Raw genomic sequence first — 18,613 nt, 5'->3', positions numbered from 1 at the left:
TGATGATGATGGTGATGGGGTGAGGAGGATGATGATGATGGTGATGGAGTGATGATATTGATGATGATGGTGATGGGGTGGTGATATTGATGATGGTGGCGGGGTGATGATGATAACGGTGATGATGATGATGATGGTGATGGGGTGAGGAGGAGGATGATGGTGGTGGGGTGATGATGCTGATGGTGATGGGGTGATGATGTTGATGATGATTTATAGTGTCCTTACATAATGCTTGCACTTTCCTGAAAACTATTCCAATATTAAGACCTTTAATCGTAACAACCACCCTCGGAAATAGATAGCGCTATTATTTCTATTTTAGAAAGAAAGAATCCAAGGCATGAAGGATATAACTAACTCTCTCAAAGTCACAGAGCTGGTGAGGACTTGGGCCATCTGGTGGCAGAGCCTGGTGTAATCTTTCCATTACCCTTGTGTCAGCACAGGAGCCTGGCATCTCATTTAAATGTTCATAGTAAAGCCACTAATCAGGAAGCATTAATTTGGAATTAATAAGTGGATATTATGGGCAATTACCACTTCTGTTATATGAAACAAACTCTATACAGAATACATAAAGTGTTAAAAATCAAATTATAGAATATACATGTTTATATGCATATTTCATATATCCCTATTTAATCAGAGAAATGACATTAGATACTTTTGCTAAGCTGATGTTCCCACTCCTGCATCTTCAATATAAAGTGAGCCACCTTGATGACTACTCAGCTTTGTCACTACTAAGGAAGAAGATGGAGAAAGGGATATGATGGAGTTAGTATTTTGTGTTTATGACTCTAAGTAGTAGCTAAATGGTGATTCTTTCTGGGCCAGGTGGCAGAGGTGGTGGGATGTGGCCCAGGAGGAGTTTTGTGTGATTTATTTACAGGCCTGTATTGTTTAGGGAACAGGATAAGCTGTTGTAATAGAGAAACCTCAAATACAGTGGCTCAAACAAGCTACAAGTTAATTTCTCCCCACTGTTGCCATCAAGAGGAAGTTGGTCTAGGACCGATAGAGTACCCTTCTGTGCTCTCAACACATGGGTTCCATCTCTGGATGCAAACTGGCTGTCCCAGCTGTAACAATCACATTGGTATTTTAGCCAATAGGAAGGGCGCATGCTCGGTCCTTGTAAATGTACAGTACGGTATTGCTGTACTTTGCCTCACTGGTCACTGAGGAGAAACGTACTCTAGTGGGGTGGCCCAGTTCACAGCGAAAACTCCACATTCCATTATTATAGGCGTGTGAGGAGAATGGGTATCAGTGGGCAATTAGCAGTTATTCCCACAGTTCAAATTATTCAACTAGGACAAATGATTTGACTTAGGACACATAACTTAGTCTAATATTAATGAAGAGAGGAGTGTGGTAGGGTGAATACCATCTTGAAAAAACATTAGACAGAAATATAGCACTGTGGCCAATAATGCTTTACTGTGGGAATAGAAATTTCTTTTGGAAAACTGCAGAATGTTAGTCTAGGGAGGACTCCCAATGTAAGTTTTTTGTTCACTCTTTAAGCCTATATTTTGATATTAAATAAATTTTAGAGTTTTCTCTGCAGGATGAATAGACAGAGAGTGTACCTGAGATGCTGACAAAGAAGGAAGGTAGCTGTTAAGGATTGCTATATTTAACAGTAAGATTTGTTGAGAGTGAGTCAATCTATCTTCAGGTGATAGCAAGTTGATTGTATGTTTGCTAGGATATCATCACATTATCTTTACGATTTTTTTCGTAGAGTAAATGATATTACTTAATATGTAAATTTTATAGTCACTTGGCTAGGTATAATGGACATGATGGTTTACAAAAGTGACAGAGGTAAAAATATTTGGACCATTTCTCGGATGTACTGTTGTGTCTTCTAATTTGGAGAGCATTTTTTGGCCATACCTTACTTGGGAACCCAGAGAAAAGGAGAGATTCTGTATGGGTGAATTTTCCAAAAAGCAATTTGCTCCTTTAAGCGTCTAAACTTGCCTTACAAGCAAGCAAGCAAACCACAAGTAACCTTTAGATGGATAAAAGCCTTTTTATAAAAGGTGAAAAGACTCGAAATGAAATCCTGGGATAGTTGGTGTGACCAGGCAAGTGACATTCTTCAGTGATGGAGGCATAATTGTGATAGTCCATGGGTGTGGTGACACCTTTTTAAATGCTTATTTAACGCCCCCCAGCCCTTAACCTCCTGGTCTGGACCGCGTTCTGTGTAGGTGTAATGGAAGCGCAGCTGAGTCCACACAGCTGAGGTGTGTTGGTAAGCCTCGTGTAATCACTGCCGCCCTGGACTGGGTCCTGGCTCAAGTTTGCGCTCAGCATCAAGCAATTTTTGCACCTGGCCTGACATTGTCAAGAGATGATTTATTTCTCCAGTTTTGTGTCCCAGTCCAGAAGTATTGAGTCACAAATCCAGGGGGATCCTGACCGGCTTATTAGCTTTGCACTAACCTTATCGTACCTTCTGAAAGAGTTGGCATAGGTGTTTCAGCAGGAGTTTCACACTTTGCACTAACCTTATCCTACCTTTTGAAAGAGTTGGCACAGGTGTTTCACAGGAGTTTGCTGTTTCGCCGCTGCCTCTGAGGGGTGAGATGTGGGATTGTGGGTGTTTGTCTTCCCTACCCCCGAGTTAATGCAAAATCCCTGGGTCTCCATCTAGGGACGGAATCTGTGATATTGCAAACCTTTCATGCTTATCTGGTGCCAGCCATGGGACTTTGTGGACTGCGAACCATTTTTATAGGTTATTGGTTTGTGCCAAATGACTTGTTGAGTCTTAACAGGAAAACATGGCACAGTCTGTTTCCAGCACCTACTGCTCAAATATTTATGGTCAGAATTTCTATTTTCCACTTATGCTTTCCCTTTAATAGGAAAGAAAATGGTCTTTAGCCAAATGACTGAAGTGAGAAAAGCAAATCCCATTTGCTATTAATCCCAATGAGGTGTTAACTACAAAGTCCATTTAAGACTCTTTAGTGTTAATATTAAAGGAGACAAGCAGTAAAACAAACAGTTAATGGCCTGAAGCCCAGCATTTTGTGCTTCCACTGATGCTTGACTGCTCCATTCCAGAGATAATGACTGGAGCCCCTTTTGGTTGCCCTCAGCTTTGCATTTGCACCAAGGGAGGTGAGGTTGGCAAAGTCTTGGTTTTAAAAGGGCCATAATGATGGCAGAACATTTCATTGCCATCCTAATGAGCACAGCTTGGAGTTGTGGGCAAGAGCAGAGTAAGTGCATTTATTCATGTGTGTTAGGAGAGTAGGGAAGGAGGGGAGTGGAAATGGAGGGAGAGAGAAGGAAACCCAACTTTTATTTGTCATCGTAACCAGTTACTTGAGGGTATTAACAGATCCCTGGATAATCTTTGGAGAAAGTTCTCTCTCATTACAGTTTTAAACTCATGAGGGGAATCTCCCGGTTGTGTAGCAAATAGAAGTGAGCCTCTCAAGTCCAGCACTGTCATTTTTCCTCCTCCCTCCTTCCTTCTCTTCCTTCTGCTTTTTTTTCTCCAGCATCTAAATGTTGAGTTGAGCTGTGTAGAGTCCTTGAGACTTTCTTTTTTCTGATAGACCAAAGTCTCCCTCTTCCATGCTAACATTGCCAAAGGTCTGACCTCCTGAAGCTGTTTATGTTCTTCAGGTCTCAGAGATCTTATCTTTCCTTATAACTCTGCTTTGGGAAAATCATGAAGATATTTATGTTTTAGTTGATTTTTCTAGTATGACCATGGTCTGATATCTATGCCAAACTGTTTATATCATGACTGTCAGGCTGTAGAGCTTGGTTCTGGGCCTTGTCACCCTCTATTCTCTCCCTAAGTACACTTTCATTGTCCCAATGGTTTTAATACTATCCATATTCAGATGAGTCTGAAACTGAAATCTTCAGCCCTGATGTTTCTAACTACCCATGTTCCTACGTCCAACCACCAACTTGATTGCTCCTTTTGGGGGTCTCATCAGCATCCCAAATTTAGTATGCTAACGATGGAAATCTTGATTCACTTGCCTACCACCACACCCTCACAAAGTTGCTGAAACTATCTACGTGTAATGTCTTCCTTTCCCTCATATCTCACATCCAATCTACATGAAAATCTTGTTTGCTCTTTGATTGTGGTCTTTGAAAATGCACCAATCATGTGTTATTCCCTTGCTTAAAACTCTTCAATGGATTCCTATGGTGCTTGGCAAGGAATCCATATTTTTACTAAGGTTCATGAGACCGGTTGTGCGGTTGTGATCTGGCTCCTCCTGCTTCTCTGTACTCAGCTAAGACACTGGTGACTGGAGCTCCATCTGACACACTGACCTCCCCAGCTCTTCTTGCTGGCATATTTTTACCTTCACGGCTCAACCTAAATGCCACCTCCTACCTAGACCTCGGCAAACATCTGCTGAATGTTGAATGAATGGACTCAGCTCTCCCTCTGTCCTACACTGCTCTCCCTCCCACCCCATCCTGCAGCCCAGTCCTTATATGGACTCATCATCTGTCCATTTAGGGTGCCTCTGTATTTCAGCCTCATAATTGGAATCACAGACTTAGACTGTATACAGTTATGATTTAAGCAAATGTTTATTTGTGAAAACTTTGAAATAACTCTAATGTTACTTTTTTTGTGGGTTGCAGTGAGGAATATAAGGTTATAAAAATCAGAAGATGAAATAATGCCTTTTTATAACAAAAGGTATAAGAACCCTTGACATTTTTGACAGAAAGCTTTTATTTTCTCTTTTTGAAAATTTATATTTGAAGTTTAGGGGTACAAGTGCATGTTTGTTGCATAGATAAACTTGAGTCATGGGGTTCTATTGTACAGATTATTTTATCACCCAGGTATGAAGCCTCATACTCATTAGTTATTTTTCCTGATCCTCACTCTCCTCCTACCCTCCACCTTCCAAAAGGCTCCGGTGTGTGTTGTTCCCCTCTATGTATCCATGTGTTCCCATCATTTTGCTCCCACTTATAAGTGAGAACATGCAGTGTTGGGTTTTCTGTTCTTGTGTTAGTTTGCTAAGGATAATGACCCCCAGCTCCATCCATGTCCCTGCAAAGGATATGATCTCATTCTTTTTTTATGGCTGCATAGTAGTCCATGGTGTGTATGTACCACATTTTCTTTATCCAGTTTAGCATTGATGGGCATTTAGGCTGATTCCATGTCTTTGCTGTTGTGAATAGTGCTGCAATGAATGTACACATGCAAGTGTCTTTATAATAGAACAATTAATATTTCTTTGGGTATATACCCAGCAATGGATTGCTGGATCAAATGGTATTTGTGTCTTTAGGTCTTTGAGGAATTGCCACACTGTCTTCCACAATCAGCTTTCGTTTTCTTTCCTCCATTTCGACTTTGTTTCTCTGTATTAATTTCCTTTTTTTTTTTTTTTGTCTCTCTCAGTATCTATCTTATGGTTTGATTTTCTTTTCCCACCACCCTGCTTAGTCTTTCTTCCTCTTTTCCTCTCTCTTCTTCTGTCTTTTCTTCTTTCTTTTATAAATCTCCTATTTCTATTTCTCTTTCTCGCTTGTAATTCACAGCAGGCTTTATTGAGGCACCTTCATTGCCTCCTATGCGGCACCAGTCCTTCAGTCTAAACAGACCATGGAAATGCAGGTGTTGACAAAAGCCCATCTCCCATTCTCAAACAGCTTCGTAAATGTATCCCGACTGTCATTCTCACTGCTGCTTTACCAGTTTTTGTCTCTGATCAGTTGGCCTGTGGATCTTAGAATTCTGAGTGTGAAGACAGGCCTTTCTATACAGACCTCTATGCAGCAGCAACTATGCTACGTATATTGACTTCCTACCATTAAGGAAGAGAAAAAGAGTGAGCACGTGCTCTGCATTTCTGATAAAGTGTGTTGGAAGTGTCCATCAGTTTGAGTGCTGTGTCAAAGAACTCACACTGGCTTTTCAACAGCTCTCAAATGATCACTCTTTTACAAAACCCCAAAGAACTCCCTTCTTTCGAATGAATTCCATTTCATTTCAGATCCTTCCTGCTGCCCCTTTGTAAGGGGCACAGTTCCTGCTCTTGGCATGTGGAATTTCCTGAGGGCTACTTTGCTTCTGACCCAGCTGCAGTTTGATGAAAGTTAAATCGAACAGTATTACTTTTCATTATGAGGAAATACAGGCATTTCCCCCTAGATGTGATCAAAGGGAGGTACAAACAACTTACTGAAATTACACTTTTACCTGGAAGGAGCGCCCAGCCAGTTTTTATTGTGTGAACAGCACGTTGCTGCAAATAACATGCTCGTCCTGTTGATCCACTTTAGGGGATTAGGTAAAATAATTAGGAGTTACGTGGTAACGTGTGACACATAGTTGCAAAGACTGATTTCTGTAATCATCTATTAACAGATTTTAGGACCAAAATACAGTCTTAATAAGCAAATAAAGCTCATATAGAAACCATTTTCAGCGGTGGCTCTGAGAACTTCAGAGGCTTATTATGAACTTGTGAATATCAATTTTGTCTAAATATCATCTCATCACCTAGATTTCAAAAATAGATGAGTAAAATTCGCTCACTTTAGATGTTCATAAGGTTGCCTTTAATTCAAGATGATTGTTACTTTAATAATAATACGCATCACTCATGTGACTTAGATTAGTTTTTGTACCAGACCAGTGGTTCTTCACTGGAAGGACACATCAGAATTTCTTAGGGCATTTTTCACAAAAACATGCTTTCCAAAGACCCATCCAAGACTATTGACTCTGAATCACTTGTGTTGTAGCCTGGAAATACAGACTTTGAAAAATCTCCCGCAAACTTTCGAAGCCACTAGTTTCAACACTAGTTAAGAACTACTACTTTTGCCTCAAAGTTTGGAGTGGCAGAAACCAAGGATGACTTACCTTTGTAACCTTACAATGTACAGTGGTGTCTTATTGGTGGGTGCGAGTTCAGTAAGTGTTATTCAAGGAAATGGAAGCAAATTATCTAGAAAATGATACCTTGTATATTTTTAACTACACATTCATTTGCATTATTGCTGGCTAAGTATAATAGTTAAATAGGACTTTAAAACTAATCATTGGAAGAAAGCCTTGTCTATAACATTTTAGACCATTACGTGGCCTAAATGCTTAGTGAGTAGACAAAGATGATATAGATCTTAATAAATAATTTAATGTGAAACTAGAGAACAAAGCAAAGGTATGAAAAATACTTTTATAATAACTGATGTCTGACTTTATCTTTATTATTTTATGTGTAAAAGTGTTACTTGGAATAAGAACTGGTAGCATCCCAACATTCTAGCAGGCTCCATTTCTCTATCAAAGGTAATCACCAGCTGGTAAGCAATTTTTTTTAATTAAAACTGGAATTTGTACATCCAAATGATTGCTGTTCTCCAAAGTAGACATATTGGATGATAAGACATTCTAAAAACTCCTATTTGGGAATTGTCTTTGTTGCTTCGGTTATTAATGTACCTGTATCTTGACTCCTTACTCACCACTTCTCTAAGACTTGTCCCTTGCCATCAAGGAAGCTTCAGTAAAGGTGGTATAAGAAGCCACCCAAGATGCAAAATGATCAGAACAGGTACATGATGTTTTATGCCTGAGCAGAGATGGACATGGTAGAGCTCAGAGTGGGCTCTATTCATGGTAGAGCTCATGAATAAGGTGGGCTCTGAGCTGGATCTCAATGGCTGTAAGACTGGAAGGAAGAAGGAGGAGTATTCCAGACAAAGGCGCATTGTGGAAATGTTTACAGAGTTGGGGTGAGCAAGATGTGTAAAGGTGGCTGGGAGGTGTAAGGTGTCTACATGGTTCAGGGCCATAAAGGAGGAAGTAGGAAGCACCACAGAAGAGGCACTTTTACCTACATCATTAATTTCCTTACTTCCCAAAGTCAATTTAAATAAACTTTTCAGTAAGAAGTCTTAGGAAGAAAGCAACTAGTTCTCTTTGGACATAAAATACCACTCTGCATCAGACCTGTGGTGCTGTGGTGCCTGTCTTTACTGAGACACCAAGAGACATTTGTCTCCTAATGCCCTACTCGAAGTTAAGGAATGTCTCCACTCACTCTGACTTTTATTAATCTCCTATCGTGACCTTGCTGCCCATGAATTTCCTTCCTTCCTTCCTTCCTTCCTTCCTTCCTTCCTTCCTTCCTTCCTTCCTTCCTTCCTTCCTTCCTTCCTTCCTTCCTTCTTTCCTCCTTTCTTTTCCTTTCTTTTCTCCCCTCCCCTCCCCTTCCCTTCCCTTCCTTTTCTTTTCCTTTCTCAGGGTTTCACTCTGTCAGACTGGAGTGCAGTGGCACAATCAAAGCTCACTGCAGTCTCCCCTTCCTGTGCTCAAGTGATCCTCCTGAGTAGCTGGGGCTATAGGTGTGTGTACCACCACGCCCAACTAATTTTATTTATTTATTTATTTATTTATTTATTTATTTATTTATTTATTTATTTGTTTATTTTGAGACAGAGTCTTACTCCATCACCCAGGCTGGGGTGAAGTGGCACGATCTCATCTCACTGCAACCGCCTCCCAGGTTCAAGTGATTCTTGTGCCTCAGCCTCCCAAGTGGCTGGCATTACAGGCACATGCCATGATGCCCTGCTAATTTTTGTATTTTTAGTAGAGATGGGGTTTTACCATATTGGCCAGGCTGGGCTCGAACTCCTGCCCTCAAGTGATCTGCCCACCTCAGACTCCCAAAGTCCTGGGATTATAGGCGTGAACCATCATGCTAGACCATTGTCAAATTTTTTTCTAGGGACAAGGTTTCACTATGTTGTCCAGGCTGGTCCTGAACTCCTAAGCTCAAGTGATCCTTCAGTCTCAGCATCCCAAAGTGCTAGGACTACAGGTGTGAGCCACCATGCCTGGCTGAATTGAACTTCTTACTGCTTTTTTGAATCCAACTTCTGCCTGTTAAAAACACTCCTGACACTGATGTAGGACTTTGCAGATATTCTGTCTCCAGATGCTCCCTGGGACATTAAGTGCAGCGTGACTATATTGTCCCATTGCCTGGGAGAGTCTCACTTTATGCCTGTGTCCAGGAATAATTATAAAAAGTTGTATTTTGAAAGCCATCTTAGTTCTGAAGATAAATTCTATGGTCAGCATACTTGGGTTATTATTCCTACTCAACACATTTCCAGCACCTTGTCTTAGCATCTTTATGAGTAATGCAGGAATGTTTCTCCTAGATAATTGAGGTGTTGATCATACGTTGTTCATTTACATGCTGGGCTGGCTAAACTCATAGCTATGTCTTCCTCTGTCCCAAGGAGAATCAGGGTAAATGTAGTTTCCCAAAGCCTCAGTGATGGGATTTGAGGGATCCCACAGGCCTGAGACAAACCCTGGACAATTATGAACAGAGTTGTTATCGTTTGCAGTTTTCTATTTTCTCAACCAGTATAGGGCCCACAGGAGAAACTGGCATACACACTAGAGATTGAAGTATGGAGGAACCTGTGGCTTTTCACACGGTGTTCACCTGGGGAACCTATGTCACTTAGGAACCCACCTGCACTGGCATGGCAGCCAACATGGGCAGGCCGGACATGTCAGGTCCTCACTCAGCATGGTTACTCGGGTTCTTCCTTGATGGGTTCCCTTTACCAATTGGTTTGTTCCATTTTGGGTCTTATCCCTGTCCTTTGTCTTGTCCTCACTGCTCCCCTGTGTTCCTCTGCCTAACACTCATGGGATGACATCTTCGCAGGGCTTCCTTCTCTCTATGTATGAGTGCCTCTGATTTCCTGACTTTGAAAAGGAGACACTTGTCTCCTAATTCTGCATAGAATGTGAGGAACTGGCTTAGCTTTAACAAGACTTGACTGAATGCCCAGAAAATACACAAGTACAACGCAGAGCTCAATTGACCACAGTTACTAGAAGCAGTTCTGAGAGCTAGAGGACCTCATCAGATTTGTGCCAACCCACTGGCACTAAAGGGATCTCCAGGAATCATTGCAACTCAGATTGCCATTCAGAAGGAACAGATTTCTTTTGCTCCTCAATGCAAAGCCTGCTTTATTTTTTGCCCTAGGATGGCCCCTGTTTGTATCTACTCTTCCTCACCTCTAGCATGCGATGGCCTGGATGAGGTAACCCTGGTGGTTCTTCATGCATTGGTGCGTTTCCAAAGCACTTGGCCACAGCAGTTGATTTCATCCAGGTGGCCTTGTCACAAGCCCGAAACAATAGCTTTTTATAGTCCTTTGGCCAGATGAAGGAGAAGGTGGGGTCTTGCTCCTCTCCTCCCGTAGTCCAGACCTAGCTTTTTGAAGCTCCAAAGCCACACAAAACAGTATAGGCAGATGATGGTATGGATCCCAATTTAAGAGAACCCCAGTTGTATTTGTCAGTTTTCACACCGCTACAAAGACATACCCAAGACTGGGTAATTTGTAAAGGAAAGAGGTTTAACTGACTCGCAGTTCTGCAGGGATTGGGAGACCTCAGGAAACTTACAATCATAGTGGAAGGGAAGCAAACATGTCCTTCTTCACATGGCGGCAGCAAGTAGAAGTGCTGAGAAAAATGGGGAAAAGCCCTTATAAAACCATAAAACCATCAGATCTCAGGAGAACTCGCTCACTATCAGGAGAACAGCATGAGGGTAACTGCTTCCATGATTAAATTACCTCCCACTGCATCCCTCCCACCACACATGGGGCTTATGGGAACAACAATTCACAATGAAATTTGGGTGGGGACACAGCCAAACCATAGCACCACCCTCCAGATTTCTTTCATAGGAAGCAGATGGTTCTACAGATTTAATATTATTGGGCCAAACATTTAACATCTCAGCCTGAAACACTTGCCTGTAGGTTAAGTCCATCCTTCAGGACTTCAGGACTGCCTCAAGGACCATGTGCATCTCCCTGAATCATGGCTGCAAGGTTCACTGGGCTTCCAGAGTGGTCCCTCAAGCATGCGCTGCCTGTCCCATAGACACTCCCGCTTTTACCCTGGAAGGTAGAGGCTCTTCACAGCCTTCTGAAGGGTGGATCCATTCTCCTCAGTAACCTTCATTGTATGACTTCATTGTATGACTGTACTTTAAATTATGTGTATGTATTCCACACATCTATATTACATTTCATAAAATACACACTACATGTATTCATATATACACACTTTTATTTATTTATTTATTTATCTATTTATTTATTTATTTATGAGATGGAGTCTCACTCTGTAGCCCAGGCTGGAGTGCAGTGGTGCAATCTCCGTTCACTGCAACCTCTGTCTCCCGGGTTCAAGCGATTCTCCTGCCTCAGCCTCCTGAGTAGCTGGGATTACAGGTGCCCACCACCATGCCTGGCTAATTTTTTGTACGTTTAGTAGAGATGGGGTTTCACTATGTTGGCCAGGCTAGTCTTGAGCTCCTGACCTCGTGATCTGCCTGTGTCTGCCTCCCAAAGTGCTGGGATTACAGGCATGAGCTACCACACCCTTCCTTATTTATGTTTTTTTTTAAACAGGGTTTTAATCTTGTTGCCTAGGCTGGATTTGCCTAGGTGCAGTGGCATGATTTTGGGTCACTGCAACCTCTGCCTCCTGGGTTCAAGTGATTCTCCTGCCTCAGCCTCCCAGGTAGCTGGGATTACAGGTGCTCGCCATCACGCCCAACTAATTTTTGTATTTTTAATAGGGACGGGGTTTCACCATGTCAGCCTGGCTGGTCTTGAACTCCTACCTCAGGTGATCCACCTGCCTCTGCCTCCCAAAGTGCTGGGATTACAGGCGTGAGCCACTGTGCCCGGCCTATATATACTTACTTAATGTAGGCACTTCCTATTAATGTTTTTAGAGGCTCAATCTGTTTTCAGAAGGGTTTTTAGTCATCGTAGATATTTGTGATATCATTTTTATATCTTCTCCCAAAGATATAAAACAAATGGAAAAGACGAACAGAAATAGCTGAGAGGCCGTGAGAAAAGTCTTACATTTATGAAAACTTTTAAAAGAAGTATGAGAAAGGAAACAATGTAGGAAGTCTATCTTGACTTTTTAAGCCAAATTTCTCAAAATACCATTCTCTTTAAAAGTATGACAAGCGAACCTGACTGTGTCAAGTAGTACTTTGAGTAAACCTGTGAAAACAGGCTTTAGGAGTGTGCAACACCTTATTGTGCAAGGACTTCAACATTGAGGACATTGAAAATATTTGGGAAGTTTTGCTAATTTGTTGTCAATAGAAGCAGCATGTTCTCAAGTGACCATTAGTTAATGAGGTGATGCTAGGTACCATGCAAACGAGGTGAATCAACATGGGCTCTGTTTCTATCCAGTTAGTTATTACTTTTTAATGCAATATACTTATTTATTTATTTACTTTTTGAGACAGAGTCTTGTTCTGTCACCAGACTGGAGTGCAGTGGCACAATCTTGGCTCACTGCAACCTCTGCCTCCTGGGTTCAAGCGATTCCCCTGCCTCAGCCTCCCGAGTAGCTGGGACTACAGTCACACACCACCATGCCTGGCTAATTTTTTTCTATTTCATTAGAGACAGAGTTTCTCCATGTTGGCCAGGATGGTCTCGATCTGCTGACCTCATAATCTGCCTGCCTTGGCCTCCTTTAATGCTGAGATTACAGGCATGAGCCACTGCGCCTGGCCAATGAAATGTACTTATAAGAACAAATGGTGACGAAACGTCTAGAGGAGGTGACCACAAAGTCATCTTGGGACTGTGCATTCTAGATTTCAGGATTCTAATATTTTCTTAACCTGTCAAAGCCTGTTTGAAGTTGTGATGCCTGAACTATGATAATCTAAATAAAAAATTTGGTTACACAATATTTAAAATATGCATAAAATTGGCTGGACATGGTGGCTCATGCCTGTAATCCCAGCACTTTGGGACGCCAAGGTGGGAGGATCATTTGAGGCCAGGAGTTTGAGAACAGCCTGGCCAACATGGTGAAACCCTGTCTCTACCAAAACTACAAAAATTAGCCGGGTGTGGTGGCACGTATATGTAATCCCAGCTACTTGGGAGGCTGGGGCACGAGGATTGCTTGAACCTGGGAGGCAGAGATTGCAGTGAACCAAGCTTATGCTGCTGCACTCCAGCCTGGGCCACAGAGTGAGACTTGGTCTCAGAAAAAAAAAAGCGTAGAACTATGGAAATGAGTATAAGATTTCATTGTATACAAAATTTAATAAATGTTTTGCAAAATTTGCTCTCTTTATTATTATTATTATTATTATTATTTTGAGACAGAGTCTTGCTCTGTCACCCAGACTGGAGTGCAGTGGCATGATCTCGGCCCACTGCAACCTCTGCCACCCAGGTTCAAGCGATTCTTCTGCCTCAGCCTCTCAAGTAGCTGGGACTACAGGCACACACCACCATGCCTGGCTAATTTTTGTATTTTTAGTAGAGACGGAGTTTCACCATATTGGCCAGGCTGGTCTTGAACTCCTGACCTCATGATCCACTTGCCTCTGCCTCCCAAAGTCCTGGGATTACAGGCATGAGCCACCACGCCTGGCCTATATTATTAAGAAAGAAAAAAAATATTATAGGCTGGCTGTGGTGGCTCATGCCTGTAGTCCCAGCACTTTGGGAGGCTAAGACGTGCAGATCACTTGAGGTCAGAAGTTCAAGACCAGTCTGGCCAACATGGTAATACCCCGCCTCAATACAGAAATTACCCAGGTGTGATGGCGGGTACCTGTAATCTCAGTTACTTGGCAGGCTGAGGCAGGAGGATCACATGAACTCGGGAGTTGGAGGTTGCAGTGAGCTGAGGTTGTACCACTGTACTCCAGCCAGGGCAACAGAGTGAGACTCTGTCTAAAAATAAAATAAAACAAAAGTATGGAAATGAATATAATATTTTTTTTGTACACAAGATTGAGTGTTTTGTGATATGTGTTCTATGTATTATTAATAAAGAAATAAAATATATAGGTGGTCAGAAGCTCTGTCTTCCTGGCTACCCCCATTTCCCCCCATCCTTTTCCTGAGTTTGATGTGTTTCTTTCCATGAATCTTGGTATACTTTTACTGTATGTATACATATGTGTAACAGCGTTTCTTAATGCTTCATAGATTTTAATATTTATGTAAGTATAAATAACGTTGAGAAAAAAGCCATTTGCTGAAAGAATTCTTCATACATTCTGACAGCTAAGCATTTGCTGGTTTTATGCATTATAAATTTCATTTTCAAGCCTGTGTCTTGTCTACTGTCTTTTTTTATGGTAGCTATGTACATATAATTTAAAGTTGGGTAAAGTTAAATTGATTATTCTTTATGGTTATTGTTTTGCATCTTGTTTAATAAATCCCCTGCCTTCAGATGAATGAAATGGCCCCCTATATTTTCCACTTGAAGTTTTAAAGTTTTTTTGTTGGTTTGTTTGTTATTTACATTTTTTTTTTTTATTATACTTTAAGTTCTGGGTTACATGTGCAGAACGTGCAGTTTTGTTACACAGGTATACACATGCCCTGGTGGTTTGCTGCACCCATCAACCCATCACCTACATTAGGTATTTCTCCTAATGCTATCCCTCCCCTAGTCCCCCACCCCCTGACAGACCCTGGTGTGTGATGGTCCCCTCCCTGTGTCCATGTGTCCTCATTGTTCAACTCTCACTTATGAGTCAGAACATGTGGTGCTTGGTTTTTGATCTTGTGATAGTTTGCTGAGAATGATGGTTTCTAGCTTCATTCATGTCCCTGCAAAGGACATGAACTCATCCTTTTTTATGGCTGCCTAGTATTCAACATGTGCCACATTTTCTTAATCCAGTCGATCATTGGTGGACATTTGGGTTGGTTCCAAGTCTTTGCTATTGTGAATAGTGCCGCTGTAAAGGGTTTTAGTTTGCATTTAGCTCTTGAAGCCATCTAGATTTACTTTTGTATAGTGTGAGGTGTGAGGGACCCAAACCCTACTCTTTTTCCTGATAATAGAACCCATTTCAGTTGCCTTAGAATCAATTCTTTTCTCTCTCTTTTCCCCACTAGTAGTCCCCTTGGTCTTACAAATGTTTTGTTGTAAAACTATCTATGAATGTGGCTCTGTAATGATGAGGCTTTTTAACTTTTACTCTTGACAGAGCTGAGGAAACCTTTTTTTATCATATTCATGAATTTTGATATTTTGTTTTAAAATTAAAAATTAGATACAAATGAACGTTCATATTAGAAAAAAATGCTCACTTAGTGAAAATAATCGTTGATGCAAAAATACTTATAATATTTATTTCTCCCAGTTAGAGGCTATATGTATTCATCAATTTATTCCATATTTATTGCTGCCTAGTATGTATGAATAGCTGCTCTAGGACATAAATATCATTCAATGACAAATTGGTATGTCAATGATACTGTAATCCATATTCAACTATGATTAGTCCGAGTTTATTAGATGGCTGAAACTGTATGGCTTAACTTGATACTGTGGAGTCAGATGGTGATCAAGTAACATGAATATCTTATCAATTATCAATAAATGCAATAGAGAATGTGTACCCATGCTGCATGCCCACTCCAAGAGGACCGAGACTAGGGCAGGTGATAACTGGGTGTGGCCTTTGAGGATTTCCAGCATTTGTGACTCCAAAGTAGCCAGGAGGAGGAGGAAGACTTGGGTAGTGCAGGTAAGCTGCTTCTTGGTAGAAGCCTGGGATTCCAAAGCAGAGATTGAATTCTAAGATGCCAGTACAGGGATGGAAGTGAGAGACAAAGCAGCCCTCCGAGGGCAAGGGCGGGAGCAAAGCGAAAGGATCCGAGGTGGTTGCTGAAGTGCCTGGTGCTGCTTTTGCTTGGCCTTAGGTGTTTCTTGTGAGGCTTGGGAGGACCAGCCTGCCCTGAAGTCCTGAGGTCTCAGTGGATGGTGGCCGTGCGCTTTATTCCCTTGCCTCACTGCATTTTGTTTTGTCAGACTTGAGAGCTGCCTACACTAAATTCATAATCTGGTAGAAAAGCTGTTGGTAAAGCTTTCAACACACTGCCTTTAAAGAGGAGACACTTGACAATTTCCTTTTGCCTCATTTTCTTTTAGGTTTTGTGAATGATTCTGTGACTAAGTCTATTGTGGCTTTGCGCTTAACTCTGGTGGTGAAGGTCAGCACCTGCGTGCCGCGGGAGAGCCACGCAAATGACTTGGAATGTTCAGGAAAAGGAAAGTGCACCACGAAGCCGTCAGAGGTAAGGGGATGCCTGGCAGCATGCAAATACACATATTTACCTGAATAAATACATAAGTATGTATGTGTTCTTACCCCTTTCATCCTTGCTCGCTCACCCTATCTATCTATCTATCTATCTATCTATCTATCTATCTATCTATCTATCTATCTCAAGCCAAGTTGATATATACATTCCTTTTTTTTTGGTTTTCAGATGGGGTCTCGCTCTGTTGCCCAGGCTGGAGTGCAGTGGTGTGATCTTGGCTTACTGCAACCTCTGGCTCCTGGGTTCAAGCGATTCTCCTGTCTCAGCCTCCCGAGTAGCTGGGACCACAGGCACGCACCACCATGCCCTGCTAATTTTTGTATTTTTAGTAGAGACAGGGTTTCGCCATGTTGGCCTGGCTGGTCTGGAACTCCTGGCCTCAAGCCATCCCCCGGCCTTGGCCTCCCACAGTGCTGGGATTACAGGCATGAGCCGCTGTGCCCAGTCCAATAGATAAAATTTAACCATTACAAGATTCTGTCTATTTTTCTAATTCCTTGTTGCCTCCTTTCAACCCAATTAAATCCCTTGCTCATAAACTTAAGGGAGTAGCTTTAAAACTGAAATGGTGGTCGGACATAGGACATGAGTATTTAGAGACTTCAGGACTGAAGATTTCAGTTTGGGACTCAACTGAATGTGAATGGAATTAAAATCACTGGGATGGGGAAAGTGCACTGTGTACATTAGCAAGAGTGGAAAGGAAGAAAACAAGCGCATGTGCTAAAGAATCCCCCCAAATGTACGGCTTCAATTATATGCCAGTATGCAACATATAGATATTTAAATCTCCATGTGATTTTCAAAGTTAATTGTAATAAATTTGTGTAGTGATAGATACTCTTGCTTTGGTATAAAGTAGAGATTTTGTGAGAAGTAGCGGTCATTATATCCAGCAGTACAATCAAGAGAAATGGAAGAAAGAAAAAGTAAACACAGTCATTCACTTACCTGTTTGGGGGACTGTTGCTTGCCAATGTGGTAATTTCCTCCTTAGGCTTTGCTTTTCCCTGGCTATGATAATAGAGTTACAGACGTCAGAGGAAAGCAAGAGAAGAAACCGAGAAGAGGCATGGACGAGATGACCCATTACCTTTGCTCTTTGAGGAGCTGGCATCAGAAACACTATGGGAACCCTGAGCCCTGTTCCGCTTTTTCTTCAGCAGATGTGGCCAGGGCATGGGGCAAGGCCCAAGTACAGCTTCTTCCTCTGCCTCCTGTTTTCTGTTTCCAGGCAGCAGTTTGGGAGTCAGAAGAACAAAGGACCATAGCAGTCATTGAGGTCCACCTTCATCGGTATAGAACTCCTTTAAAACATACTTTTTTTTTTGAGACAGAGTGTTGCTGTAACACCCAGGCTGGAGTGCAATGGCGTGATCTTGGCTCACTGCAACCTCACCTTCTGGGTTTAAGCGATTCTCCTGCCTCAGCCTCCCAAGTAGCTGGGATTACAGGCATGTGCCACTATGTCCAGCTAATTTTTATATTTTTAGCAGAGACAAGGTTTCACCATGTTGGCCAGGCTGGTCTCAAACTCCTGACCTCAAGTGATCTGCATGCCTTAGCCTCCCAAAGTGCTGGGTTTACAGGCGTGAGCCACTGCACCTGGCCTAGAGCTTCCTTAAAATATTTTGCAGGTGGACTCCAGGGTCCACCTGAAGATCTCTAACAAGACTTCATACCTTGCAAGGGGGCCTATTCCAGTAGGGGACGTCTATTCCCCTCGCAACTCACTACATCCATCTCCAGCACCTTTTCTTTATTTTCCTCTCTAGTTATACACATATTTCTGTTGGAGTTAATGTTCAATGGCAGTGGATTCCCAAACCCCAAAAGAGCATGGTTTGTTTGAGATTTTGAGGGTAGCACAGGTAGGTTTTCTTTGGTGATGCCTTCTTGTGGGAATGTCAGCACATTGGGTACTAGTGGGCTTTGACAAGTGAGAGGAGGGGGACTGACAGAAAGAATATTGGCAGAAGCTTTCAAGTACTGTTCTTGTCATCTTGGAAAACCTGCGCCTTTCCTGTTAGCTGTAATATTGCAGCTACTTAAATATAGCATTTTCTGGCCAGGTGCAGTGGCTCACGCCTGTAATCCCAGCACTTTGGGAGGCTGAAGCTGGTGGATGACCTGAGGTCAGTAGTTCGAGACCAGCCTGGCCAACATGGTGAAACCGTCTCTACTAAAAATACAAAAATTAGCCGGTCGTGGTGGTGGGTGCCTGTAATCCCAGCTACTCAGGAGGTGGCAAGAGAATTGCTTGAACCCAGAAGGCGGAGGTTGCAGTGAGCCAAGATTGTGCCGTTGCACTCCAGCCTGGGCAACAAGAGCTGAACTCTGAATCAAAATAAATAAATAAATAAATAAATAAATAAATAAATAAATAAATAAA

General features: G+C 42.0%; 1 protein-coding gene across 1 annotated transcript in view; it reads left to right on the top strand.

Moving 5' to 3' along the window:
- Positions 1–18,613, top strand: part of DNER (delta/notch like EGF repeat containing) — a 366,117-nt gene that overhangs the window by 156,774 nt on the left and 190,730 nt on the right. The window contains exon 5 of the mRNA XM_023193935.2: positions 16,049–16,194. Coding sequence (XP_023049703.2) covers positions 16,049–16,194 — 146 coding nt within the window. The remainder of the gene's footprint in view (positions 1–16,048; positions 16,195–18,613) is intronic.

The sequence above is a fragment of the Piliocolobus tephrosceles genome, chromosome 11, assembly GCF_002776525.5.
Source record: "Piliocolobus tephrosceles isolate RC106 chromosome 11, ASM277652v3, whole genome shotgun sequence".
Lineage (NCBI taxonomy): Eukaryota > Metazoa > Chordata > Mammalia > Primates > Cercopithecidae > Piliocolobus > Piliocolobus tephrosceles.
This window is presented reverse-complemented; position numbering and strand designations above follow the sequence as displayed.